The 20,547-nt window shown below is 45.9% G+C and overlaps 1 protein-coding gene across 1 annotated transcript in view; it reads right to left on the minus strand.

Annotated features, from left to right (window-relative positions):
• LOC142195094 (uncharacterized) overlaps positions 1 to 17,902 on the minus strand; it is a 30,682-nt gene extending 12,780 nt beyond the window's left edge. The window contains exons 1-4 of the mRNA XM_075264650.1: positions 17,761 to 17,902; positions 17,451 to 17,630; positions 17,253 to 17,372; positions 12,179 to 13,408 (exon numbers count right to left, since the gene is read on the minus strand). Of these exons, the coding sequence (XP_075120751.1) occupies positions 12,179 to 13,408; positions 17,253 to 17,372; positions 17,451 to 17,630; positions 17,761 to 17,838 (1,608 nt within the window). The 5' untranslated portion in view covers positions 17,839 to 17,902. The remainder of the gene's footprint in view (positions 1 to 12,178; positions 13,409 to 17,252; positions 17,373 to 17,450; positions 17,631 to 17,760) is intronic.
• Positions 17,903 to 20,547: the final 2,645 nt, after the last annotated feature.

Genomic DNA, 20,547 nt, shown 5'->3' on the forward strand with positions numbered 1-20,547 from the left:
TATTCAGCCATGTGTGCCAGAGTGTTAATCAGCATGACTTCGCTGCCCCCACCGGAAGGATCACTCTCCATTTCCTCCTCTTCCTCTTCACCCCATCCGCGCTGAGGCAATGGGATGCACTGAACTTCCCCGCTAGCCTCGTGTGTGAGAATGACATCATCTGCCACTTCATCCTCATCTTCTTCCTCCATCATTCCACGCTGAAAAGCTGATAGGGGTGTGCTCTGAGTATCTAGCTGAGATGGGTCTGCTCCTATCCCAGATTCCTGTGTTCAATGTGTTATGCCTGATTGTGATGAGGAAATCTCGCATCACACAGAGGAGCGGGATGGTTACGCTCACTAATGCGTTGTCACAGCTGACCCTCTTGGACTCCTCAAAGACTCGTAGGATTTCACATAAGTCTGCCATCCATGGCCACTTATGGTGGAGAAACTGCGGGAGCTGACTTTGAGGAACCCTTGGGTTTTGGAGATGGTACTCCATCAAGGGTCTCTGCTGCTCACACACCCTGCTCAAAATATGGTATGTTGAGTTCCAACATGTGGTGACGTCGCACAAAAGCCCAGGAAGATGTAGGCATTGCTGGATGGTTTTGAGGCTAGCAGCGGCTACTGTAGACTTACGAAAGTGGGCGCACAAGCGCCACACTTTCACCAGTAGCTCAGGCACATTGGGGTAGGTTTTTAAAATCCTTTGCACCACCAAGTTGAAAACGTGGGCCAGGCATGGAATGTTTTGGAGGCTGGCAAGCTCCAAAGCCGCTACCAGGTTCCGGCCATTATCACACACGACCATGTCTGGGCCCAGGTGCAGCGGTGAAAACCACATTGCCGTCTCCTCTAGGATGGCATCCCTCACCACAGGGGGCAGTGTGTTGTCTGTCACCCAAGCTGATGAGCTTCAGCACGGCCTGCTGGCATCTCTCCATGCCAAGGCTGCAGAGTTTCCAGCTCACAGCTGAGGTCAATGTTACAGCGGAGGAGGAGGATGGTTGAGAACCCCTGCCAGGAATCTTGGGCGGGGAGAGGAGGTAGGCCGCCTTAGTTTGCGACCCGGTCCCAGCCTCCACTACATTCACCCAGTGTGCCTTGAGTGAGATGTAGCGTCCCTGTCCGCATGCACTTGTCCACACATTGGTGGTCAAGTGGACCTTAGCGCAAAGCGCGGAACTCAGGGCCCGCCTGAAGTTATGGGACACGTGCTGGTGCAAGGCAGGGATGGCACACTAAGAGAAATAGTGATGGCTAGGGACAGCATAGCGAGGTGCTGCATCTGCCATCAGGTCACGGAAGGTCTGAGTCTGAGTGCTTGCCTTCCAAATGATGGTGCATGCCTGAGGTAGTCAGGTTGCTCTTCTCAGAGCCTCTAGTTTTGAGTTGCACAGTGTGCAAAACACACTCAGTTTGCTCTCCACGCACACATTGAAAAATCTGTACACCATCGAGGAACATGGCCTCGATGGGGGAGTTTTTCGCGAGTGGCTAGGACAGGGAACATCTTGGGCCTTGTTGGCTCTGGCTTCTCTGAAGCAACTGTCCTCTGCCTCTAGCCACCATTTTTGGTGCTGTGCTTGACTCCACATGTACACTGCTTTCCCCACTAAACATGACCCCTGTCCTGGTTGGTTGCCTTGTCGTTCACCACCTCCTCTTCCAATTCCTCACTCTGCTCCTCTTCCTGCACACCGCACATGACAACAACCTGCCCTGATGGCAACTGTGCCTCATCATCATCACTGAGGACGAGAAACGCTGATTGCGGGTCCACAACCACAAAATCGCCAGGAGATGGCAGATGCTCCAGTGTTTGGGGATCATGACACAGAAAGTTGTCTGTTAGCTCCTGGGATTCGGGAAGTAGTTGAACAAAGTCGAAGAGTAGAAAAGGACCCAAAACAGCTACTGGAAGGCGGCAAGGGTGGGATGACTGCTGGGAAGATTGGGCATGTTGGGAGGAAGAAGGGCAGACTCTTGGGTATGAACATGACTGGAGGTAGTGACTGACTGGCTGGTGGAAATGCTGGAAGCATTATCCGCTAGCCATTATAACACCTGTTCCTGGTGCTCGGGCCACGTCAGAGTTCTACCCTGCACCCTGCTTAATGTAGCCATCAAGCCAAGGATTGTGGATGAGGTGCAATGCTGGCTGCCTCTCATCAGTAGGCATTGGATCCACAGTAGCTTGACCGTGGCCTTGGCCCCCAGCTGCACTTCCATGCCCCGTCCTTTTGTGCTAGCCTTACGCATTTCTAATTGATTACAAGCGAACTGTATAGCAAGTATACACTGTATATACTGTATAGCAGGTATAAATATAGAGCGTATAGCAAGTACTGTATATACTGTATAGCAAGTATACACCTTGCTTCCAACCGGTATGGTACAGGAGATGGGAAATGTATATTGGGCGCACAAACCTATGTATACAAGCATACTGTATAGCAAGTAAACACTGTATAGCAAGTATATACAGTGTTGTCCAAAAGTATTGGCCTGCAATTCTGTCAGATAATCCTCGGTGTCCCCCAGAAAATGATTACAAGCACAAACTCTTTTCATTTATTTTGCTTGCAATGAAAAAATACAAAAGAGAATGAAAAAAAAGTCAAATCATTGATCATTTTACACAAAACTCTAAAAATGGGCTGGACAGAAGTATTGGCGCCCTCAGCCTAATACTTGGTAGCACAACCTTTAGACACAATAACTGCGCACAACCGCTTCCAGTAACCAGCAATGAGTTTCTTACAAGGCTCTGCTGCAATTTTAGACCATTCTTCTTTGGCAAACTGCTCCAGGTCCCCCCTGAGATGTGAAGGGGGCCTTCTCCAAACTGCCACCAAGAGATCTCTCCCCCTCCCCCACAGGTGTTCTATGGGATTCAGGGCTGGACTCATTGCTTCCACTTTACAAGTCTCCAGGGCTTTCTCTCACCACCATTTTCTAGTGCTAACTTGAAGTGTGTTTTGGGTCATTATCCTGCTGGAAGACCCCTGACCTCTGAGGGAGACCCAGCTTTCTCACACTGGGCCCTACATTATGCTACGCAATGTGTTGGTCGTCTTCAGACTTCAAAATGCCATGCACACGGTCAAGCAGTCCAGTGCCAGAGGCAGCAAAGCAACCCCAAAACATCAGGGACCCTCCAGCATGTCTGACTGTAGGGACCGTGTTCTTTTCTTTGAAGGCCTCTTTTTTTTCCTGTAAACTCTATGTTGATGCCTTTTTCTACTTTTGTCTCATCTGACCAGACAACATTCTTCCAAAACGTTTTTTGGATTTCTCAGGTAAGTTTTGGCAAACTCCAGCCTGGCTTCTGTCTGTGGGTAAGAAGTGGGGTCTTCCTGGGTCTCCTACCATACAGTCCCTTCTCATTCAGACGCTGACACTGGATAGTACGGGGTGACACTGTTGTACCCTCGGACTGCAGGGCAGCTTGGACTTGTTTGGATGTTAGTCGAGGTTCTTTATCCACCATCTGCACAATCTTGCGTTGAAATCCCTTGTCAATTTTTCTTTTGCGTCCACATCTAGGGAGGTTAGCCACAGTGCCATGGGCTTTACACTTCTAGATGACACTGTGCACGGTAGACACAGGAACATTCAGGTCTTTGGAGATGGACTTGTAGCCTTGAGATTGCTCATGCTATCTCACAATTTTGCTTCTCAAGTCCTCAGACAGTTCTTTGGTCTTCTTTCTTTTCTCCATGATCAATGTGGTCACACAAGGACACAGGACAGAGGTTGAGTCAACTTTAATCCATTTCAACTGGCTGCAAGTGTGATTTAGTTATTGCCACCACCTGTTAGGTGCCTCAGGTAAGTAACAGGTGCTGTTAATTACACAAATTAGAGAAGCATCACATGATTTTTCAAACAGTGTCAATACTTTTGTCCACCCCCTTTTTATGTTTGGTGTTGAATTATATCCAATTTGGCTTTTTGACAATTCTTTTTGTGGTTTTCCATTGAAGACAAATTAATCCTTTCCCGCTTTTTTTGATTTTCGTTTTTGACACTCCTCCTTCTAAACCCCATAACTTTTTTATTTCTCCACTCCCAGAGCCATATGAGGTCTTAATTTTTGCGGGACAAATTTTTCTTCATGATGCCACCATTAATTATTCTATATAATGCACTGGGAAGCAGGAAAAAAATTCAGAATGGGGTGGATTTGAAGAAAAAATGCATTTCTGCGACTTTCTTACAGGCTTTGGTTTTATGGTGGTCACTGTGCAGCCAAAATGACATGTCCCCTGTATTCTGTGTTTCGGTACGGTTCCAGGGATACCAAATTTATATGGTTTTATTTACATTTTGACCCCTTAAAAAATCCAAAACTGTGTTAAAAAATTTTTTTTCAAAAAGTCGCCATATTCCGACGGCCGTAACTTCTTTATACGTCAGTGTACGGGGATGCATAAGGCGTCTTTTTTTGCGGGGCCGGGTGTACTTTTTAGTTCTACCATTTTCGGGAAATGTTATTGCTTTGATCACTTTTTATTCAAATTTTTATCAGAATCAAAACTGTAAAAAAACGGCGGTTTGGCACTTTTGACTATTTTTCCCGCTACAGCGTTTACCGAACAGGAAAAATATTTTTATAGATTTGAAGAGCGGGCGATTTCGGATACCTAACATGTATGTGTTTCACAGTTTTTAACTACTTTTATATGTGTTCTAGGGAAAGGGGGGTGATTTGAATTTTTAATACTTTTTATATTTTTTTATATTTTTTTACTTTTTTAAATTATTTTTTTTTCCATTTATTAGACCCCCTTGGGGTGTTGAACCCCAGGGGGTCTGATCACTAATGCAATGTATTACAATGCTAACGCATTGCAAAAAATCATCCTTTCTTTTGCAGGCTGCATAGACCAGCCTGCAAAAGAGAGAATTTGCAGACAAGCCTGGGAGCCTTGTAAAGGCTCCCGGCTATCATGCCAACGTGACGTCGGCCCTGGAGCATGTATACAAGTGTTCTGTATAGCAAGAATACACTGTATATACTGTATAGCAAATATATAGAGAGAGAGCGTATAGCAAGTATAAAAGGTGGTAGGGAATTGGAGCCCTAATAAGGGCTTTTGAGAAAATTATTTGCAAGAAGATTGTATATACTGATGGTGTATATATACTGATGGTGTACACACACTCTTTATGCAGTTTAGCTCTTACAAGAGCTGTTGGTTTAATATTCCTGCCTAAATGAAGCGAATTCCTAGCTAACCCTGAGCAGACATTTCTCCCTATCAAAATCCAAGTCGCATCTGAACCGGATCTGACACCCACTATTCTTATAAAGTCCTGTCCCTCCTCCCCTGCACAGTTATTGGTGTCAAAAAAGCGCAACGGAAGGTGGGAGTGGAATCGAATTTTTACTGTGAAATACTGCGTGGTCTTCGATCGAATACGAATATTTCGAATACCGTAGTATTCGATCGAATACCTACTCGATCAAACGGTATTCGCTCATCTCTAGATGTATGGCCATGGGTGACAGTATTTCTCCAACAGCGCAGGTTGTGAACTGTTCGTGCGCTGCTTTGGTGAAAGTGTATTGTGAGTGGAGAAATGGCACCATTGGGAATAACCAACATGGAAACTGTGGAGAATCATATGCCACAACGGGTTCATAGTAGAGATGAGTGAACCAATTTGTTATGAGCTGAAGTCAATCCGAATATTCCAAATTGTTCATTCTATAACAAAACAGATACCAAATACTGAACTACTAAAATGTCCTTTGTAATGTGCACTGCGGAGAGCGAATACTGAGGAGACACGTGTCTGAGACGTGGGCTGGGGTTCTCGCATCACCTGACAGCCTCGCAGCCAAAGACATGATATAAGGTTTTAGCTGAGGAGGACGGGGCCATTTTGGGATGTGTTCATACTGAGAGACACTCCGACTCCTCTGCCAGTGCCTCAGCGACAAGTAGCCGGAGGAGGAGCAGCAGCATCAGCAGCCAGTACAGTATCTGGAGCATGAGGAACCAGAAATGTTTCACCTAGCAACACCAAGCAGACCCACAACAGGCCACTGACACTCACCGGCTGCACCAGCAGGAACAGACATAACTAGAGGGCTCCTATGTTCCAGCAGATAACTCTGACCCCATGGAATTAGGTTAGAGAAGTAGAAGGAGCCGGCCCATTCTGCCATGGGAGTTTGTGACCAGCGTCAAGCGTACTGGCTGAGGGGTGTTCAGTGCTGCCCGGGGTGTTGCAACACAAACTGGATCTGGAAGAAGCAAAACCTGATGCCGAACAGCCCAGGAGGCTCCAGCAGCTCTAGTAGAATGAGCCGTGCTACCCACTAAGGAGGGGAAGAAACCCTCAAGAAGGTGAGGAAGAGTCCAAAGATACGGAGCTGACACTTGTACAGATGACACTGACTTTCCCTGCAGCTTCAGTCACAACAAGTGATGGTTCGTCCATCGATCTCTTGGAACAGCCACAACTGTCACAGATAGATCTCCCACATTTCTGTCTGGACTACAATCTAATCCAACAGGGCCACAAGAAGGGAGACTGAATGTATGAGAAGGGCTGGGAGCGAGCACTTACCTCCTCGGGTACAGCAGCCGTCTGCTCACAGGACCTGAGATGATGTCACGTGTGGGAGGAGTCAAATGACCAGATATTAGAGGTTTCTGCAGATTCATCTGTGTGTGATGTGTATGTAGCAGAGCTGTGTGTGATGTGTATGTAGCAGAGTTGTGTGTATGATGTGTAGGAGAAGGCGTGGGGAGACGTCAGCAAGCTCAATAGCTTGGGGGATAGACAGCACACTGCCTCCAAGGTGAGGGATGCCCTCCTCAATGAGACAGCAATGTGGTTATCGCCGCTGCACCTGGGCCCAGACATGGTCGTGTGCGATAATGGACGGAACCTGGTAGTGGCTCTGGAGCTTGCCAGCCTCCAACACGTTCCATGCCTGGCCCACATTTTCAACTTAGTGGTGCAATGGTTTTTAAAAACCTACCCCAACGTTCATGAGCTACTGGTGAAAGTTCAGTGCTTGTGCGCCCACTTTCATAAACCAACAGTAGCCGCTGCTAGCCTCTGAAGCCTCCAGCAACGCCTACATCTGCCCGAACACCAACTGTTGTGCGATGTCCCCACACGCTGGAACTCGACGTATCACATGTTGAGCAGAGTCTGTGAGCAGCAGAGACCCTTGATGGAGTACCATCTCCAAAACCCAAGGGTTCCCCAAAGTCAACTCCCACAGTGTCTGCACCATGGATGGCAGACTTATGTGAGATCTTGCGCGTCTTTGAGGAGTCCACCAAGAGGGTCAGCTGTGACGACACACTAGTGAGCGTAACCATCCCGCTCCTGTGTTTGATGCAAGAATCCCTCATCACCATCAGGGATAACGCATTGCATGCTGAGGAGTCGGGCATAGGAGCAGACCCATCCCAGCAGGATAGTCACTGCACACTCCTGTCCACTTCTCAGCGTATAATGACGGATGAAGTGGCAGATGAGATGATTGTCACACACGAGTCTAGCAGGGAAATTCAGTGCATCCCATTACTTCAGCGTAGATGGGGCGAAGGGGAGGAAGAAGAGGAGGAAATGGACAGTGACCCTTTCAGTAGGGGCAGTGAAGTCATGCCAACTAACACCCTGGCACACATGGCTGACTTCTTGTTGGGCTGCTTTTCCAGTGACAAACTCATTGTCAAAATCCTGGAGAGCAACCAATACTGGATTTTTGCAATCGTCGACCTCCGGTATAAACATAATATATCATCTTTCATTCCGGTAGAGAGGAGGGACAGTCGCATTTATGATTGCCACATGCAACTTGTACAAAATATGATGGAGATGTTTCCATCAACTCTCGGTGGCAGAGAGGACAGTTCCTCCAAGAGGTTAACAACTGCCATCTGGTCCACACCAACCAGGGGCGCACGCTCCAAGGTGTGGGACACCTTAATGGCACCCCCTCGCCAAACTACCGCCACTGAGGGGCCTAGTGTCACCACAAGGGACAAGTATTGGTGCATATTGCGGGAATACTTGGCCAACTACAGCCCTGTCCTCTCCGATCCCTCTGTGCCCTACACTTATTGGGTGTTAAAGTTGGACTTGTGGCTGAAGCTTGCGCTTTGCGCCTTGGAGGTCCTTTCCTGCTCTGCTGCCAGTGTTCTATCAGAAAGGGTCTTCAGCTGACCAGCTGACGCTGATCAAAATGAACAGCCACTGGATTGACCCAGGATTTGCATGTCCACCAATGTCAAGCACCCCAACATGAAGTTGGATGTGTGTGCTTCAGGTCTTCAGTTCCTCCTCCTCCTCCAACACCACCACCACCTTTACCGTAAACAAATAGTTTAAAAAAACATTAATTTTTTAGGGCTCTCCACAAGGGCCTGCAAAATATTTTTTTAGGGCTCCCCGAAGGGCCTGCAAAATAATTTTTTAGGGCTCCCCCCAAGGGCCTGCAAAATACTTTTTTAGGGCTCCTGCCAAGGGCCTGCAAACTATTTTTTGGGGTTCCCCCAAGGGCCAAAAACTAAAACTCTGCTGTCGCAAGGCTCTAGTCACCCCAAGAGCAAAAAACTCGACTGGTGCAAGGCTGAACTAAATTAAAGCGCCAAAAACTCTGATGGTTAGAGGCTCAGTTCACCCAAAGGGCCAAAAACTAAATCTCTGCTTTTTAAAGGCTCAATTCAACCCAAGGGCCAAAAACAAAAACTCTGCTGGTGCATGGCTCAATTCACCTCAAAGGCCTAAAACTCTGCTACTACAAGGCTCACCTCACCCGAAGGGCCTGAAGCTAAGTTTTGGAGGACTCACCCCAAGGGCCAGAAAAGTAATTTTTGGAGGTCTCACCACATCACACACACATAAACAATGACAGTTCAGGGTGGGTACTGTTGGATTTCCCATTGCCTATTCCATCTGTGGTTGTCATGGGCAACGTGATTTAAAGGGGTGCATGCTAATGTTTCTTTAGCTTAAAATTTGTGTTTCTGTCCATACCATTGTGGAGGAAAGAAAGTTTCCAAGTATTTTTCAACTTTCATAGAGGTTCTATTGAGTGTGGAAAGTGTCTAGTGGATAGACTGTGATAGTGGGGTAATACTGGGACTTGGGTGTGTTAGATGCTCCCAGACATGCTTCCCCTGCTGTCCCAGTTGTATTCCAGAGTTGTTGGTATCATTTCCTGGGGTGTTATTGTGGACTTGGTGACCCTCCTGAGTCGAATTGTGGTTCCCCCTGAAACGAGCATTTTTTCCCCATAGACTATAATGGGATTCGATATTCAGTTGAATAGTCGAATATTGAGGGGCTACTCGAAACAAATATCGAATATAGAATATTTCACTACTCGTTCATCTCTATTCATAATCTCTTGTTCCCTGTCGTCCCTACCAGCGGTGTAAGGGCACAGCCCGATGTAGCAATGCTGGCCGATGTAGCTGTGTAGCAGTGTCCGATGTAGCAGTACGATGCAGCAGAGCTGAGTGTGCAGCAGGTTCAGCTGAACTTGCTGCACACTCAGCTCTGCTGCATTGGACACTGCTATATTGGCCAGCACTGCTACATCGGGCCGTGCCCTCGGCTTGGCTACTCCGGAGATGCAGCCAAGTTGCGCGCACGGCCCGATGTAGCAGTGCTGGCCGATGTTACATTGTAGCAGTGTCCGATATAGCAGTCCAATGCAGCAGAGCTGAGTGGGCAGCAGGTTCAGCTTACACTCATCTCTTCTTCATCTCCAGTGTAGCAGTGTTGAGCGCACGGCCAGCACTGCTACATTTCGGCATAGGAATGCACTGACCAGCATTGATTGGCCGAGCTCGACTACTCCAGAGTAGCCAAGCTGAGCGCATGGCCCAATGTAGCAGTGCTGGCCGATGTAGCTGTGTAGCAGTGTTCAATGTAGCAGTCCGATGCAGCAGAGCTGAGTTTGCAGCAGGGTTCAGCGCGGTTCATCTCCGGTGTAGCAATGCTGAGCGCACGGCCAGCACTGCTACATCTCGGCATAGGAATGCATTGACCAGCGTTGATTGGCCGAATGCTATAGCATTCGCCCAATCAAAGCTGGTTCTGTCGGTGGAGGCGGAGTTTAAGAGCGGTCCTCAGCATTCTCCATTCTGGTCCATTCTTAGACTCTGCCTCCTCACAGATGAACCTCCAGCAGAACCAGCGTTGATTGGCCGAATGCTGTACTTCTGTATGGCATTTGGCCAGTCAACGCTGGTCAATGCATTCCTAAGCGAAAAAGTCAGCGTATCGCAAGCTGACAGGGATCCCGACGTAATACAGTGACTTGGGCATGTTAGATGTCCCCAGGCATGCTTCGCCTGCTGTCCCAGTTGCATTCCAGAGGTGTTGGCATCATTTCCTGGGGTGTCATAGTGGACTTGCTGACCCTCCTGAGTCGAACAGTGGTTTCCCCCTAAACGAGTATTTATTCCCCATTGACTATAATGGGTTCGATGTTCGATTGAACAGTCGAGTATTGAGTGGCTACTCGAATCGAACTTCATACATTTCACTGTTCGCTCATCTCTAGTAATTTGCCATTTCCATATCCAATACGTTGTACCCAGGTTGTGTCATCAGAGACCTGCACTCCTAAAACTATTAATTGGACTATACCAGGTAGAAAGAAGTAGTATATGTGGGTGTAAACTGCTGCTTGGGCTCACAGCAGGGCTCAGAAGGGGAGTTCTGTGCTTTTTAGCTTTTGGAGTACAGATTTAGAGGGATTTTCTGGGCACCAAGTTGTATTTGCAGATTCAAAACAAAACACAAAGCACTCCTTTACATCTGCACTCTGATGTATGCCCAAGCGGCAGTTTATGGCCACATGTATGGAAATGCGCTGAAGTCTGCTATCATACAACCTGGGCTTCCATAACACAAGCTCTGCAGTGCCACAGGCTGATCCCTCCAGGCCACATTGTCACATTGATGGCGTCATTCATGGAGCCCCCACCAAGTATTGAGGGCATTTACTGGACAGACTTTTCATTTGGCCAACATTTCTGTTATATAATTTTTTTACACTTGGTCTTATTTAATATTTTAATTTTCTGAGATTACAATCGTTAACATTAACAGAAAGAAAAAGTTCTCTCTGTTTATAATGACTCAATATAATATATGGGGGTCACTGTAAAATATAATACAATATAATATATGGGGATGACTTTTTCGATTAAATTATTAAAAAAGAAACAAAAACTTTTTGATGATATTCTAATTTATTGAGATGCACTTGTAGAACCGGCAGACACATAACCCCCCTTTGAAAACTACACCCCTGAAGGGATTTATCAGACGGTGCAGTCAGCATTTTTAACCGTTCAATGTTGCATTAATTTAATTTCCAGAAATGAATGCGCAGCTTATAATGAAAAGTGAAAATTGCAATTTTTCCATAGATAAGCCATTTCAGGGCTCGATATGTTGTGCCTATCTTGTGTCAGCAGAGACACACACTCCAAATACTGATAAGTGGGTATCACAGGCACAACAGTTTTTGGAGCATTTGTCCCTGATACAAGCTGAGCACAACATATTACACACTGAAATGACGTATTCCTGGAAAAATTGCCACATCATCTTAAGGGTTAAATAGCAGGTTTCGGTGTTATCACTGTCCCCACAGTTGCAATTGTAGCCTGGCTGTCAAATACAGCTGGGCTCCCACGGTGATCCCATGGGCTCTGATTGTGAGCTCGCTTGATAGGGTACGAACCCTTTTCCATCTTCATATCATGGTGGCAGAAACTCTTTTATTGGTTGTAGCATGACACAGAATAAAAGTTAAGTTTTATACAAATTGACATCGTGGAGTGTTTTGTGCTGGGAATTCTCAGAATATTGCTACTCCTTCGGATCTTGATCTATCCAACGGGGGAAGACATCCCGTGCACCATCTCATCACTCCTACAATTCTACTAACCGGGGCATGTAAGTGCGTTTTCTCTTTTTTATTTCAATATATTGAGTAGTGAGGCTGTTTTTGACACAGATTTTTTGCTAGGAGGTAATGTGGTAACTACCCACGTTCTCCCCTATACATGTACATGAGAATGCAAGTAGGGGTTAAAGTAAAATAAATAATTTAACCTTAAAAAATAGTTAATATAAGTTAAGTGATTTCATAATAACTAGATGGGATAATGACTTCAGGTTGAAAATACATTTACAATCCGCTTATCCCCTGTGTGAATCCTTTGATGTTGAACAACACTTGATTTCTTAGTAAAACATTTCCCACATTCTAGGCATGAATAAGGCTTCTCTCCTGTGTGAATCTTTTGATGTTCAATAAGATTTGATTTCTGAGCAAAACATTTCCCACATTCTGGGCATGAATAAGGCTTCTCTCCTGTGTGAATCCTTTGATGTTGAACAAGATGTGATTTAGAGGTACAACATTTCCCACATTCTGGGCATGAATATGGCTCCTCCCCATTGTGAGTTCTTTCATGTTTAACAAGTTCTGATTTATAGGAAAAACATTTCCCACATTCTGGACATGAATATGGCTTTTCCCCTGTGTGAATATTTTGATGTTCAACAAGACTTGATTTTCGAGTAAAACATGTCCCACATTCTGGACATGAATATGGCTTCTCTCCTATGTGAATCCTTTGGTGGTGAACAAGACTTGATTTCTGAGTAAAACATTTCTTACATTCTAGACATGAATATGGCTCCTTCCCATTGTGAGTTCTTTCATGTTTAACAAGTTCTGATTTATAGGTAAAACATGTCCCACATTCTGGGCATGAATATGGCTTCTCCCCTGTGTGAATCCTTTGATGTTGAACAAGATTTGATTTCTGAGTAAAACATTTACCACATTCGGGGCAAGAATATGGCTTCTCCCCTGTGTGAATCCTTTGATGGTGAACAAGACTTGATTTCTGAGTAAAACATTTCTCACATTCTAGACATGAATATGGCTTCTCCCCATTGTGAGTTCTTTCATGTTTAACAAGACTTGATTTATGGGTAAAATATTTCCCACATTGTGAGCATGAATATGGCTTCTCCCCTGTGTGAAAGGTTTGATGTTCAACAAGATGAGATTTCTGAGTAAAACATTTCCCACATTCTGGGCATGAATATGGCTTCTCCCCTGTGTGTAATTTTTGATGTTCAAGAAGATGTGATTTCCGAGCGAAGCATTTCCCACATTCTGGGCATGAATATGGCTTCTCTCCTGTGTAAATTCTCTGGTGTATAGCACCCCTTCTGCATCTTTCATTTTGCTTAACAGACTGTGATGGATTAGGAGAAAGACCTTTATTCTGAAGGGCTGATGGTATGTCTGGGGTAATGACATGTTCTTCATATGGCTCTTGGGTGATCCCATGATCCTCTGCTTTATAATCTGTAGATATCAGATGTCCCTCTGAGCTCCTGGTACAGTCATCTGACAAGAAGAAAACTGATGTTACTATTATTGAATAACATAACCTTATAAGTATATTCCCCACTGAGCTGCTGCTGCCTGAGACGCTTCAGACCGTGTGAAGAAGTGACGTCAGTGGCACAGGCAGCAAACGACGGCAACGTGGCCTACTTCATTAGTATTCACTGTGCTGAGATGGAGGTCAGTGATAGTGAATAGTAATGAAGCGGGGCAGGAGACGCCACCACTGCTCTAGGTCACTGTAGAGGTGTACACAATCCATGGCTGCTTAAATATGGCCACTTATGTAGAATAATACTGTAGGATGCCATAAATCTTACTGTATTACACCCCATACACACAAGAGAATCCAAACCACATCTGCTGGATTTCCCAGCCTGAACTCACCGCGGATCTGCTGTCCCACACAGTATGTAGTAGGGTCTGTGGAGTCACAAGGAAGCAGGGACTCCTAGCGTCATAGATCACTAAGATACGGGGAGTCCTGGTGTGTGGACAGAGTTCGGACTGGGAAATGTGACTGATGTACAGACCAGATTTTCTAGTCTGGATTCCATAGTGTGATTGGGGTCTAAGGTGAGGTTTACACAGTGACATTTGTAGAATCTGCTTCAGGAATTCAGAAGAAGAATTTTTCTGTCTGTTCTTTATGCGTGACCACACGACTGGACCAATTTTCACCAAATTTGGCACACAGATACTTCAGGTGTCCAGGAAGGTTTAAGACAAGGCCGCATCTCGCTCGGATGTACCGTTGCTCAGATACAGCACTCTCAAATTTATCACCCCCCATTAGCCAATACAAACCTGCAAGTCTTTCACTCATATTCCAACTGCCATACACACGGTCACTCCACCTGCACAATCCAACACTGATAATCAAACTGAGATAAACACATCAGAGGATTAGATACACACGGCAGCACACAGTTCCACATACCAGAGGATTAGATATGTGCATCTGTACACAGTTCCCCACTCTGGAGGATTAGATATGCGCCTCTCCACACAATACCACACGCCAGAGGATTAGATACACGCCACTGCACACAATACCACACATCAGAGGATTAGATATATTCGGCTCAGCACACAGTAACACACACCAGAGGATTAGATACGCGCATCTGCACACAGTACCACACATCAAAGCTTTACTCCAGGTTTCCATAAAACCCCAGCCATTTATTTTACTGCTGTATGTCAACCTAAAAGGGGCATGGCGCTGTAGATGACACTATTACACAAGCTGACATTCACACAGCTTTACTCCAGGTCTCCATAACAACCGATCGCAGGTTTTTTACTGATATTCAAACTGAGATACACTTGATCACATGACGCTTATGGCCACAACACAAACAAAAAAATTAAATATACCTGTGTGAAGCCGAGTCCTTCTGCTAGTCTGCTATATAATTCTGGTAAATTCTTTCCCTTCACGAGGACTGACAGCCGGTGATGAAGAAATTTGCCTCATTCACATCGATCTAAGGTCCATATTCCTGCTGTATGTTCTATTTTATACTACATTTATTACTGTCAGGACCTGAGTTGTTTTATAAAATTGTTGTGTATTTTCTGGTGGTGTTTGTTTGGGGATTTGAGACGGTGTCCTGTGGCTTTCTGGTCATTCTTTTTGCCACTGAGCTTTTGAGTTGGTGCTTTGGCATCTGCCTCAGTATATACTTGAACTGGCTGGGTGTCTCTGCAGATGCGGCTTCAGGTGTTTGACATTCTCATCAACCTATCAAGTCTTTCCAGGATCTGTAAAAGGCTGACTGCTGACTTCAGTCCTCACCGGTTTTTGTTATTACCAACTAGGATTCTTGGCCCAGTTTGATAGGAGTGTTTTGTGGGAGTTGCATGGTCTCAGGAGCCTGAATTGGAAGTGGTGTGAGTTTTGTGTGAGAATCTGTTTTACCCTCAACATTTCTACTCAACCCCTGTCCTTCATTTCTGGTTGCCGATCACTGTTTTGGTGAGTTTTTGTAAGGGCTTCAGGTTTATTTTGCTCCTGTTCTGTGATACCCTTTCCTCATTACTCCACTTTTCCTCTCCTCAATTCCTGTTGTGTGTTTGTGGTTGTGCTGCACCGGTTAGTTCTCCAGCACATCCCATCCTAGTTGCTACTGTTTGCAGCTGCACCTATTCTTTTGTTAGGGGTGACCACCTCCAGCATCTCAGTTTTAGGACTGTGCAGTAGGTGCGGCATTGATATCAGGGTCGCAGCCTCTTCCGCTGTGACTGTTCAGTACAACATGCATGGGGTTAATCCCCTTGCAGCCAATAGGCATGGTCAGTCTGCTGACTGACACTGGTGTCAGCCTATCGGCATCTGGCTTAAGCAGCTGGGCGGGCTGATCGGTCACTTCTTGCCTCCATTTAAGAAGGCCGGTTTGGACGCTCGGTGCTCTAGCCTAAAACTCAAAATACCACATGCTGCATGTCAGTGCAGTACTTAGTTTGGCAGAGTACTGCCTTAGCTAGGTAGGGCTTTAGTTAGAATTGTCCCAAGAATTGCCCAGGAAATTCCCACCTAGCTAGCCTCTAGTCTTTATTGTTACTTGTGCTGCAGCTGTGTGTTTGGCCCAGCACTGTTATATGTTTCAAAGTCTGTCGGTACCTTAGGCAGGCTGGTATCTGTGGTACTCCATAGCAGGGGGCTGTGGTGTGGGTGCGGCCTAGTAAGCTGCTGGGAGCACACGGTCATTGTTGTGTAGTCTAGCAGTGAAGTATTCATTTAGCGGCTGCTTGGTTCTGCAGTGAGAAGTTACAGAGAAGCGCTTTAGTTGGTGGAGTAGCCCGGCAGTAAAGTTAACTGTCAGGCCTCGTGCACACCAGTACGCCCTGCAGTTCTGAGCCCATTGGGCTCCCCAGGATACATTTATTATTTAGTTTTTTGGGGTTTTTAATATATCCTGCCGACCGTAACACCCAATCCCTAGCCTCTTTCAGCTCTCACCTGACCTGTCTATCAGGTCTTCGTGTTTAAAGAGCTAGTAGTTGTTGGGGCCAAGCTTAGCTTGGGTACAGCTGACCAACACCCTCAAGCAGGGCCTAGTCAGTCATTGTAGCGCCAAGGACAGCTTTTCTACACACATTTCCAAAGTGGTGCAATAAGCATTCAGTGGCACGGTTGCTCGGGCAATAACACAACCATGACAATTACCCCCTATAGCGGTATCACATTTATATTCATGTATTATTAGTATTTTAGCTGAATCGGGGAACAAATAGTCTAAACAATGTCTGAATAGAATCAGTGACCCTTCTGTGCTTTATATAGTGGTGACTCCTCACCTGGGCGGGTCCCTGTAGGAATGTCCTCCTCACACTCCTCATCACCACTCACATAGGGCTCTTCCTTTATTCTCATAGATATAGCATTCATGTCGCTCACATCTTTATCCTGATGGAAAATCTGGGAAACAAATAATGTAAAAGTCACCGGACAATTGGGGAAGTCACAGAGAATGTTCTAGATCATTAATCCGTATGAAGATGAAAGATGTCCTGACAGTAGCTGCAGGTCTGTGAGAAGCCGGATAAACATATTAGATGGCGGCTCAATGACACCGCCCATGTATATAACCATATAATACTGCTGGATACAACAAGACTGACCACAAGGACTTCACAGCCCGTCTACACATCATAGGGAATATCTCCATCTACCTGATCATCATCCTGTGGAAGAAGAGGACTGGGACATCTCTCCGGTGTTGTCCTCTTACTGGATCTACCTGTAGGAAACACAGACAGGGACTGAATTCATTCTGTACATACAAATAATGGAAGTCCATGTGTATATAGTCATGTCTATTACCTGCTGATGTGAGGGGCTGCTGGTCCTCCATCATCACCTCCTTGTACAGATCCTTGTGTCCTTCTAAATACTCCCACTCCTCCATGGAGAAATAGACAGCGACATCCTGACACCTTATAGGAACCTGACAACACAATGATACAGTCATCACCCCGACCCCTCCAGTTACTGTATAATGTCCCAGCATTCCCAGCAGTGTCACCTCTCCAGTCAGCAGCTCCAGCATCTTGTGGGTGAGGTCTAGGATCTTCTGTCCATTGATCTCCTCCTGTATCAGGGGGTGAGGTGGAGGCCCCGGGATTGGGCTCAGGGTTCCTCCATATCCTTCATACACAAGAGTCTGACAGCGCCCACTAGAGGTCTTCTTCACTACTGTGTAATCCTGGTTATGGGGAGACACATTAATAAATCTCACTACATACATGTCCAGAGTCCATCACCTCTCCAGTCATATCATCTGTTATTACTATAGATAAGAATGATGTCATGATGACATCATCAGAATCTCTCACCTCTCCAGTAAGCTGGTAGATGATCTCTAGGGTGAGATTTAATAGACTTTCCGCCATCTTGTTCCTGTCTCTTTCCATCCTTGATGGATCAATCAGGAATATTCTCTTATATAGAAGATACTGAGAGGATTCTATATTGTAGGAACCTGAATGGAGAGAAGATGAGACAATGTAATCACTACACGGAATCCCATGGAATAAAGAGAAGAGTTGAGTCCCATTATTATCACCACCTCCTACTTCTGATGTCTCTTTCATCTCCGGTGTCTGGAGTAGCCAGGCTAACCGCAAGGGCTCTGCTATATCTCGCTATAGGAATGCATTGACCAGCGTTGATTGGCCAGTGTACCGGCATTCGGCCAATCAACGCTGGTCAATGCATTCCTATGGGAAAAAGTCAGCTCGCGCATATTGCAAGCTGACAGGGATCCCGACAAGATAGAGCCCCAAAGAGCTGGGTGAGTGACATTCCCCCCTAAATAAAGGTAATCCCTAGCTAACCCTGCCTGTAGATCTGTCCCTGTCTCACATTCATATACCGTATTTTTCGGACTATAAGACGCACTTTTTTCCCCCAAAATTTTGGAGGAAAATGAGGGTGCGTCTTATAGTCCGAATGTGGGGGGAGGAGTGGATTTACAGCATGGCTGCGCTACTGCCACTGCTGCTTTTCTGCAGCGGCAGGAGCGTGACAATACTGCAGGCCCCGGCAGCTAAAACACTCCCTGGCATCCGCCAGTCTATTACAGCAGATGCCGGGGACTGTCTTAGCTGCCAGGGCCTGCAGATTGCCACGCTCCTGCCGCTGAAGAAAACCAGTGGTGGCAGTAGCCCGGCCATGCTGCAAATCCGCTCCTCCTCCACAGGTCCCGGCAGTTTAAAGTTAGCCCCGGGGCCGGTCCCCACCGGCCCCATACTTTTAGTGATGCAGGCCGGCTCCTGCACGGCGAGGCCGTAGGAGCCGACCTGTTCCGATGACAGCCGGGAGCCTAATGAAGGCTCCCAGGCCTGTCATAGATATATATTACTATCGCGGCTGGTCTATGACACTCCGCGATAGTAATGTATAGAATCTCCCATAGACGGCAATACACTTGTATTGCCGTCTATGGGACTTGCAATCAAATGATTGCAGGTTCAAGCCCCCTAGGCAGGGGATAATAAAATAGTAAAAAAAAAAAAAAAAAACACTTAAAAAAAAAAAAATATAATAAAAAATAAAATAAATAAAAGTTCACCTCCTTTCCCTAGAATACATATAAAAGTATAACATTACTGTGAAACATACACATTAGGTATCCCTGTGTGTGAAAATGCCCGCTCTACTAATATTTTTATGTACAGTGAACGTCAAAATCAAAAGTGCTAAACCGCCGGGTTTTTCTCACCGTTTTGCCTCTGATTTAAATAAAAGGTGATCTAAGCAATAAACATTTCCCAAAATGGTATAACTAAAAAGTACACCTGGCCCCACAAAAAAACGCCCTATACATCCCCGTACAGCTGCAGGGTCACCTGTCAATGTGGTCTTGCAGCTGTTCCAAAACTACAACTCCCATACATTAAATATTTTACCATTTTTTGGCTGAAAAATTTTTCCCCCTATTTTTCTCCTCTAAAACCTGGGTGCGTCTTATAGTCCAGTGCGTCTTATAGTCCGAAAAATATGGTAGTTCACAGTCCCAAATTAGTCGAATGGTAAATCCACCATTCGTCTAAATTGGAGGTTATCTGTTTCCGGCCGACAATTCCTTTTTCCGATTTTTTTTCACTGCCTACATTGTCGTATTTCCTGTCCCACCTCCCCTGCGCAGTTATTGGTGCAAAAAACGCGCCAGGGAAGGTGGGAGGGTAATCGAATTTTTAGTGAGTTTGCCCCCTAGAGCCAGCTGAGTGTGTAGGAGATGTAGGAGAGCTGGCAGATATGCAGCAGACTAACACGCTCAGCTTGGCTATTCCTTAGCACTACTAACATGCTCAGCTCGACTATTACACTAAGGAATAGCCGAGCTGAGCGTGTTAGTAGTACAAAGGAATAGCCAAGCTGAGCTAGTCGTGTTAGCACAAGAGGAGTAGCTGGAGGATGGTTGGGTGTAGTGCAGAGCTCTTTCATCTCTGGTGTCTGGAGTAGCCGAGCTAACCACATGGGCTCTGCTATATCTCGCTATAGGAATGCATTGACCAGCGTTGTTTGGCCAGTGTACGGGCATTCGGCCAATCAACGCTGGTCAATGCATTGGGATCGAACACCTCGAACGGCCTGATATTCGATCGAATATCAATTCGATCGAACGCCGTTCACTCATCTCTAGTTATCAACATTGTAATCCAATAAACATCTGACAAGTGTGACGTGCAAAAGTCTTCAGCCCCCTATAGCAATACTTTGTAGAGCCGCCTTTGACTACAATTCCAGCTACAAGTCTTTTGGGCTCGCTCTCTACCAGCTTTGCACATCTAGAGATGAGATTTCTGCCCCTTCTTCTTCTTTGCAGCCAGATTGGATGGAGCGTCTGTGAATCGTTGATTATGAAGATAATCTGTTTTCCCCTAGTCCTAACAGCAGCACAATGCGGGGTATTTCTCACTTGGAAATGGTAGACTTTGAAGCCCTAATACTTCTAAGCCTACCGAACATATTTACTAGGAGGTTTTCAGATCTCCTGAAAGAACGGGTGCGATCAATATAGATGCGAATGAACCTTACAAGATTCAAAGTGTAGCAGTCTTACTTCCTCCTCAGAAGAAGGAGATGGAAAAAAGACCGGAAGGGAAACCAACTGATCG

The sequence above is a fragment of the Leptodactylus fuscus genome, chromosome 1 (genome assembly GCF_031893055.1).
Source record: "Leptodactylus fuscus isolate aLepFus1 chromosome 1, aLepFus1.hap2, whole genome shotgun sequence".
In the NCBI taxonomy this organism is placed as follows: Eukaryota; Metazoa; Chordata; class Amphibia; order Anura; family Leptodactylidae; genus Leptodactylus; species Leptodactylus fuscus.